The sequence below is a fragment of the Pempheris klunzingeri genome, chromosome 17 (genome assembly GCF_042242105.1).
Source record: "Pempheris klunzingeri isolate RE-2024b chromosome 17, fPemKlu1.hap1, whole genome shotgun sequence".
Classification (NCBI taxonomy): domain Eukaryota; kingdom Metazoa; phylum Chordata; class Actinopteri; order Acropomatiformes; family Pempheridae; genus Pempheris; species Pempheris klunzingeri.
The window spans coordinates 21,946,603-21,955,434 of NC_092028.1; the positions used below are offsets into that span (position 1 = coordinate 21,946,603).

General features: G+C 51.2%; 1 protein-coding gene across 1 annotated transcript; it reads right to left on the bottom strand.

The window, feature by feature from the left end:
* Positions 1-546: 546 nt before the first annotated feature.
* Positions 547-8,443, bottom strand: znf652 (zinc finger protein 652). Its single transcript, XM_070848630.1, has 5 exons — positions 7,382-8,443; positions 5,195-5,342; positions 4,892-5,007; positions 2,731-2,875; positions 547-1,299 (listed from the first exon to the last, which is right to left on the bottom strand). The coding sequence occupies exons 1-5, from the start codon at positions 8,417-8,419 to the stop codon at positions 677-679; spliced, it is 2,070 nt and encodes a 689-aa protein (XP_070704731.1). The 5' UTR covers positions 8,420-8,443; the 3' UTR covers positions 547-676.
* Positions 8,444-8,832: the final 389 nt, after the last annotated feature.

Consider the following 8,832-nt stretch of genomic DNA (forward strand, 5'->3'; position numbering starts at 1 on the left):
TGTTTTCCAATGTCCTTTAGAAACCCCCCCCCCCCCGTCTGTAACCTATGGCACTGCATCTTGCACTACTGCTGTTGTCCTTCCGACAGAAGGCCTTAGGACAGAGAACGGCTCAGGTAGAACCAGTTGCAACATTCATTAAGCGTTTCTGTGGGGCCGAGGCTCTGCAGAATATCTGGGGGAGCAGGGTGTGTATTGCTGTGGTGGGGAGGACCTGCAGTCCTGACCGATGTGCAACCGCCAGTCAACTTGACACGAAGAGGGAAGTTCAACGACGCCGCCCGTCGATGATCCACGAGGCCCGACGGCGACGTCCATCAGCAGCTTCAGATGAAGGAGACACTTTACACCCACCAATGTTCAGGCCGACCCCCCCTCAGAGACCAGGTCGAGTAGATTTACTAAGAAAATGTTCAAGAAAAAACTCTAGAGGTTGGAAAATCTTTGTCAGTTGACCAGAAGAGTCTCACTTAGATAACGTGTGCGTCGGTCTGAATGTCACACACACACACACACACACATGCAGAGGTGTGTGTGTGTGTGTTTAGCTTGGCCTTGTCAGTCTGTTTGAGAGGAGCACCCCCACACCAGGGGGTCCCAGCTGAGACTCAGGCAGGACTACGAGGGGAGGAGGAAGAAGGCGGCGTGGTGTGGGCCTGCAGAGCTGGAGCTCGCTTCAGTGGTGCTGGGGGGCCCCGGGGCCTTTGTCAGGGGGGGCCATGTGGTGCAGGTAGCTGCTGTCTTCGTGCCCACAGTGGTTTAAGGGCTCGCTCTTAAAAAGGGCCGGGGGCGGGGGCAGGTGGGAGACTGGGGGCACGGACAGGTGGTGGTGGGAGTGAGGCGGGGCGTGTTGGGGTGCGTTTGAGAGGTGCTGCTGGGGTGTCGGGGTGTGGGGGTGATGGTGGGAGGGGGTCGAGTGGAGCTGTACGTGGGAGAACGCGTGTCCCACGGGGCCTCGCGGAGGCACGGGTCCTCCCGTCGGGCCGAGGCCCAGGGGGGCCGAGGTGGTGGCCGGGGAGGCCGCCGAGGGGCCGGGACCAGAGGGGGAGGGAGAGGAGGAGAACGTGTTGGCAAAGATGCGGACAGGAACAGGCGGCCCGCTGGTCTGCAGGACCACGGGGCTGGTGACCCGGAAACACTTCTCCTTGTGTGCTTTGAGCATGTTGGAGAAGCGGAAGCGTTGGCCGCACACCTCGCAGGGGTACGGCTTCTCCCCGGTGTGGGTGCGCCGGTGACGCTTCATGTTGGGCCGGCTGGTGAAGCTCTTCCCACAAATCTCACAAATGAAAGGCTTCTCTCCTGCACAGATCAGGAAACAAGAGGGTGGAGTGTGAGACGACAGGAGGGAAACAGCACAAAGCAGCAGAGTCACAGTCTTTGTTATCACATGTGAAGATCATCAGCTGATTAAAGCTCTAAATGACAAAGTTAACTTTTTCCTTTTAACCATTTCTCTCTGCAGAGAGCAAAGCTTCTATTTTAAAAATGCTAATAAGTTTCCATCTTGAATTGAGGGTCTTTGCCGTCAACCCACCCACTCCGCAGGAAGCCATTACAATTCACACTTGGAGGAGAGGAGATGTGAAAGTGAACAACAGCAGCTCCGTTGGAATGCCTCTCTCATTAACCTCCCTCCATGGAGCCGCTGAATGTGCCTGCTACCACCCACACAGCCGTCTATTACCAGGCTGCTGAAGGGCTCCGTAAATGCCTTCTCCTGGCACGTTACGTGTGAAGCTCCTCCAAACCAAATGGATATCAAAAGGCGACGGCTAATGTGCTCGTCTTGTGAAATGGTTGCATCACACTCCCAAGAAAAACAGGAGAAACGTGCGTGCAGCGAACCAAACTTTGTGAGTCTGGGCTGAACATGTGTGCTGCCTATTACAGGGCTCGGCTGGGTGTGTCTCCTCTAGCAGGAGGCTAAATTGGTTGCCAGCGGCAGGGAGAGGAGAGGGTAGTGTAATTACACATCACAAATAGAACCGCGAGGGCCAACGGAGAGCAGCGTGTCCTCCCACGACAGAAAAACAGAGACGGGCTGCGCTGCTCAGCCTGGCCGTAGAAATAGCAACGCAGCAGAGACTGAAAATCAGAGGCATGTAATACAGCATGTGTGCGGGTAGTCATTACAGGCCACAACGTCTGTGAGGCTCCTCTTTGAAGCAGAACATCCCTCTCATTACAACAAGTGGGCCAAGCCTCCCTGCACTGTAATGTTCTCTCTCTTTTAGGGCCCGTCTGGTGTTCGGCTCGCTGGAGGAGCCCAGAAACACAGAAACACAGAAACACGGCTGTTTACGGACGGTTTCATGTGCAGACACTGTACGTGTGATCTCTGTGCTTAGATTTGCAGCAGGCAGAAGAAAAGTGTAACTTCTGATAAGATACGTTTGTCGAGCCGCCGTGTTGTTCGACTGTGATGCTGCAGACACTGAAGAGAAGAGGTGCAGAGGGAAGGGAAGGCAGGACTGATGCCAGAGCGACGACACGCCTGCTCCCAACATAGAAAGGCTCTGCTGTTTCCTCATGTTTAGCCAGAAGGGAACTCAAACACGCCACCACTCTTCTCTCTCACTTTCTGTTAGTAGTGACGGCCGGCTTGTTTCCTGAATGACGTCTCTACATCAGCCTCGAGTGTCTGTCCAAAGATTTAGTGAGTAATCTGGAGCACAAACATCCCAGAGCTCCTCACAAACAGAAACAGGTGTGTTTGGAGCGATTCCTCACCTGTGTGTGTTTTCATGTGCTCATCGAAATACTGTTTCATGTTGAAGTCCTTGCCACACCACTGGCACATGAACTGCTTGTGTCCGATGTGGATGCTCATGTGGGAGCGCAGCTGGTACTTGTACTGGAACCGCTCGTCACAGTTCTGCAGCGGAGACGACACAGATCACACACACACACACACACACACACACACACCACACACACACACACACACACACAGATCACACACACAGATCACACACACAGATCACACACACACACAACCATTATTGAACAAAAGTACATATGTGCAAGTTATCTTGTTCACAGACGCTCTGCTCCAGCTGGAAAATCAGGACTGTACATTTACTACACTGTACATTACCTCTGCAACCTGTAAATACTTGAGTTTTTTTATTTTCTTGCACTGGTGAACTGCAATCAAACTCCAATACACTGTTTGTTTCTTTTTCTTCTTAAATTATTCTTCTGTAAATTGCCTTTGTTTTTTATTTATAATTGTTTTTGTCTGTGTGGAGGGAAACGAGCAAAGTAAGATTTTGATTGCTCAGTGTTACCACCGTGTTTTTTACTGTGCACGTGACAAATAAACATCTTGAATCTTGAATCTTTACAGTCAGACTGAAGTCGTTATGCTGCAGGTGAGGGAGCTCAGCCCCAAACAGGTTAATTCACTAATCTACAGATGTGTCCACATGTGTCCTCACAAAGAGGAAGGTTTCACATGATGAACATGGTGTCTCAGAGACGATGTTACAGCAGGAGAGCAACAATAACCCAATTATTTAGCTGCACGTCACCACACTGCATGTTTGCATTGTGAGGGTTTCTCGGTCGAGTCTTTTCCTCCACTGAGATATTTATAATCTCCGTGGCTCCACCTGGCTAAATAAACGTCTGTGGGAAGGAGGAGAGGAGTTTCCATATGGCCCTACAGAATGGCCTATACATTACACACAGCCTTAATAAGCATGTAATCACATGTTACTGTGCAGGATCACTTCAAACGTTTAATTAGAGCAGCTCCACCCAAACACACATGTTCCTGTGTGGCGTCTGTTCCAGTAGCCGGACGTTAAAAAGGCCCCGGGGTGGGAGCAGAGCACCCGTTCTGTCGACTTCCCCTGAATTAACACGTCAGGAGAGGGATAACCTCACCGACCACCACCAGGCCTGGGGAGTCTGTTAAAGCTCCACCTGTGTGGAGCGTTCCTGTTAACTGGTGACTGTGTGGGTGAGGACTGTTAATATTTGACACGTCTCTGTATGATCCTGATGTGAATACCCCCCCTGAAACACCTATTCTGGGTTGGTCAGACCACAGACTCAGCTGCTCCTCTGCTCAAACTCATGAGGGAAAACTACCTCGAGGCTCCTTTGGAGGAACACAAGACTAAATCCATCAAAACCACAACCTTCAGTCTCTCTGTGCAAACAGCCGAGCGGCCTGAGAGCTGAATGCAGCTGTGCACAGAGGCAGTGGAGCAGCACGAGCACAGACTGTGATGTTCAGCTGGTAAATGGTCTTTACTGCGGACCGTCAGAATAATATTCACCTCCTGACTTAGTGGTTCTGGAGAGTTTTAAGCAGGAAAGCAAACAGAAGCATTAGAGAATGAGGTGTCCTGGTGAGAACAGTCGTGTGTTTACATGGTAACATCTCGCTCTAAAAGCGTCTTGGTGTCGCAGGTGGAGGCATCAAACACACACACGACCATGTTTTTAATGCTCATAGACAGTCGGTGTGTGAGTGTGTGTGTGTGTGTGTGTGTGTGTGACGCTGACCCTGATCACACTGAAGGACTGTGTGAACCTGCTGTGCCCCCTCCCTGCCTGAGGGTGGTGCTGTCCACCTGCTGATTGGCCTGGACACTGATGGTGCCTACTTTAAACTGGCTGACCTCAGCCCTTCTCTTTCCTGGCTGGGGGAGACAGATGACGCCCTGACTCCTGCCCCACCTGATCAATAAATCAGTCCTGTTGGATCTGCTGAGGTGCTGCTCGGCCTCCTAAAGCCTTTTAGTAGTTGTAGCTGTTTTTCAGACCGTGTCCCCCCCCATGTGTCAGTGGCCTCAATGTGAGCAAAGAGCCAAGACCTGATCACCGGCGGTCACTTCCAGGGAGCACGAGACACGTTAGAGCACAGCGAGCGTCTTACCTCACAGCGGAAGGGCTTCTCCCCAGAGTGCTGCAGAGAGTGAACTTTTAAGGACATGCTGCGTTTAAAGGACTTCCCACACGTCTCACAGGTAAACGGCATGTCCTTAGTGTGAGCTGGGTTTGGGAGAGGAGACACAGAGAGAAGAGGGAAACAGAAGTGAGACCCCTGATCAGGACATAAAGGTTTCAAACAGCTGGATGGGAGTGAAGACAGAGTGAACTGTGTCCAGCTCCGTCTTATTGAGGTGAGAGCCGTGTGCCCCCCCCCCCCCCAGTGTGGGACGTGGGGCCGACCACTTACCAACCATGTGCTTGCGGACGTGAGCCATAGTGTAGAACTTCTTCTCACAGATCTCACAGGAGAACTTCTTCTCTGCGTAGCCGTGCACGATCTTAATGTGCTCGTGCAGCGACCACAGCTTCTTGAAGGACTTGTTGCAGGAGACGCACTAAAGGACACAAGCAGGAAAAAAAAAAAACATCATTAAGATCTAAATGTTGCTGATAAATATGAGCATATGAACCCGGTGGCCGAAGCTGTTTCTTTATACTGCAGCGCCCTCTGCTGGGGGAACCAGGATGGGTCTGATGTAGAGGATCTGTGACAGAACAAGGAGCTCAGACGGCGTCAGGGGAGAAAACAGAGGAAACGTGGAGATTTCATCAACACTAACTGAGCTGGTGTGACGTGTTCAACCTTCCTGGACCTCATCCTGTTTTCTGGAAGTGATTCACAGAAGAGGGAGACGTCCAGCATCCAGTCCCTCTCTGGTCGATGCTCAGTAGAAGCAGCTTTGACTGCCGGTCTGTGAATCAGCATCAGTTTTGCAGCTGGAAGCTGAATTCTAAAGTTTTTCTTTTTCTAAAATTGCACAAATTCTCCCCCAGATAGAAGTTCAGACCCTCGGCCGCAGCACAGTATCAACATGGGGGGGCTGAGGTCTTGCTGGAAAATAAATCAGTTGTTCTGGCACCTCTGTCAGCCCCCGGGTGGGGGGGGGGGCACATACCCACAGCCTGTAGTATGTAATATATAGCTTAGCCGTCAGCCGCTCATTCTATCTCATCTCATCTCAAAGAGAATCCCACTTCTCTTCACCAGCTCACACATGCCTTCTGGCTGACGCTGGCCAAGCTATCATGTGAACCACTTCTCCACCAACAGACTCTTTTTTGTGTGCAGCCATAAAAATGGCGAAGCGCTGAGGACACAGTTGCGTGCTGTGAACGCCGTCTGCGCCCTGAAGCGTCGGAGCCGCCACGGGGCCGCCGGCAGCCTCGCTCACACTTTATCACACAGACCCTCAGTGTTTAAGGGAGTCTGTTTACACAGATTTACACTGTGCCGTCATTTTAAAATAACCCCACTGCACTTGGAGGGACGTTTATTTTTGTATCCCATCCTTGATGAGTTCTTTCCGGACTCTGGTGTGATCCTTTGTCTCCATGACATGAGCTCCAACCAGAGAATTAACCAACTGTCAGACCTCAACAGTCCAGCTCTTCTACAACACTTGGACCAGCTCGTGTTTCATTATTTGCACTTCATTTGGATGAATCTGTCTGTAATTCACTGTAAATAAAACATGAATGTGTCCGATGGAATGATTTCTATGGATGTTTATAATATCTGGAGTCACTTAATGGGTCCTTTATGCATTTGATTTGCTTAATAAGCAACTAGACGTAACTTCCATGCACAGCTGTTCTGCCTGCAGTATCATATATATAAACAGATATCATTATAATTAATGAATATTACAAACAGACTGACATCTTTCCCTTAAAACTACAGTCAGGTTTGTGTCAGTTCATGTGAAAGTCTATGAACTTTTCAGAACTCGTCTCTTCACAGCTCCACATTTCGGTTTCGGCAGGTTTGACCAGCTGGGCGAAGATTTACCCACAAACTAACTGAAGATGCTAAAGGAGGCTAAATAAAACAGCCATCCCCCCCCGGGTATTAACACGCTCAGTCACACTTTCAGGTTTACAGAAGTGAAACCGAATTGAACTCACTTGTGTCATCATCCGTCGAAGCAGATGTGTTTGATGTCTGAGGGCAATGCTTTTAACTTTTCAGTCTATTCACCCCGTCGGGTTCCTTCTGCAGCTTAAATACGACCAATAACTCACACGTGGAATCAGAATCATTAATCATCATTAATACCATTAACTATCATTAAGCAGTATTTTGGCTGCAGACTTTGTAACGTAGTGAAATCACACTTTGCTTTGTCTGAAACTAAATTATCTTCTCACTTTAGATCAAACCTGCACTGTAGTCTAGTTTTTACTCATCTACACACCAAGGGAAATCAGAAAAGCAGCAGCTACGTCACACATGTCGACTGTAGTCAGCAGGCACGGAGACATTAGACTAAAAAAATCAGGTTAAAGCATCAATGCACCTGAAGTCTCTCAGTAGAAAGATGTGACTGAGAAGCTCTGCTGACTAGAACATGATGGGAGGAGAGGTTTTCTTTACCTGGATGTTCTTCTCGCAGTCAGTCTGCTGGTGTAAGGCCAGCTCACTCTCCAGGACAAACTTTTTGCCGCACTTGTCACAAATCTGCATCCTCCTGTGTGTGACGTTCATGTGCTTCTCCAGGTACCAGCGCGTGTTAAACACTCGGGGGCACTTCTCACACGCCAGCATCTCCTTCTCCTCCACGTCGGCCTTCCCTCCCGTCGCCGTGGCACCAGCAGACGACGGGGCCGACCTGGCCGACCTGCGCTTGCTCTTTGGCGGCTCCATGCGCCTCCTCCGGCCCCTGGTGGTCATCCCGGCGGCGGCGGCGCTCAGAGCCGTCCGGAGGCTTTTCCTCCGCGGCTGGCTGGGAGCCGCGGCGCTGCTGGAGCCCCGGCGGGCCCTCTTGGACCTCGTTCTTCGACTCTCAATCTCATCTTCCTCCTCATCTTCCTCCTCTTCATCGTCGGGGCTGTCCTCCTCTTCCTCCTCCTCGTCCTCCTCCTCTTCCTCATCATCCTCGTCGTCATCGTCGCTGCAGGCTCTTTCAGAGTCGTCCGCTGCAGCTCCGGTCTTGTTGTCCCCCTTGGACACGTGAAGCGTCTGGTTGTTCAGGTTGACCTCCACAATGATCTGCTCACGCTTGAAGGCCTCCTCCTCCCCGTCCTCATCCTCTTCTTCCTCATCGTCCTCGTCGTCTTCAGTGTCGTCAGAGGTGCCGTTGTTGCCGGGCTGGGAGCCCTGCGTCCCCGCCTCCTGCCCCGCTCCTCCCTCTCTGAAATACTGCTGATGCTGCTGTGGAGTCACATGTTGAGTGGGCAGCTGACCAATGTTCTGATCTCCCATCGACGCTTTGGCTGCCATTTTATTGTCCACCAACACAGAATAAGGCTTACCACCGACCTCCCTTTTATAAAGCTTTCCTGTCAGGTCCAGATCTGGGTTAGGGGAGTGGAAATAAGACTGCGACACTGGCGCCCTGCGTCCTTCCTCCTGTGACATCCCGCCAAGGCTGGGGACGGAAACCTCTTCCTTGAGGCTCTTGCAGGATTTCATGAAGAGGGAGAGGGAACGGGGGAATGTAGGGATGGAGCTAGTGGGAGCACAAGGCAACGGAGAAGAGCAACTGCTATGGCGCCTGGGTAGACTAGCCTAGTGTGCAAGGAGGGGCAGGGGATGCCACACCAATCCCCCACCCTCCCTCTGCTGAAGAGACAGGGAGGAGGGGATGAGGTGACAGGCAGTCAACCTGATTCAAAAAGAGCATCCATGCTGTCCAGGGTAGGAAATGCAGTTGGAAAGACATACAATCTGTTCCAAGTTTTCTTCCATATGCTTAATGCAAAAGGCTCAGTGTCTTTGATGCTGAATTCCTCTGGAGTTAGTTTGTGAGGTGCAGGCAGATGCCAGATTCAGTTTCTCTGATGGCTGCTGCCCTGCAGGGCGCCAGTGTCTTCAAGCTGCAGAGC

Bases quoted from the DNA above. Each gene is read 5' to 3' on its own strand.
- znf652 (XM_070848630.1), bottom strand. From the start codon at position 8,419: ATGAAATCCTGCAAGAGCCTCAAGGAAGAGGTTTCCGTCCCCAGCCTT. The intron at 5,008-5,194 runs GTAAGTGGTCGG...TCCCAAACCCAG, and splicing joins CGTCCGCAAGCACATGGTTG to CTCACACTAAGGACATGCCG. The intron at 1,300-2,730 runs GTGAGGAATCGC...TGATCTGTGCAG, and splicing joins GCACATGAAAACACACACAG to GAGAGAAGCCTTTCATTTGT.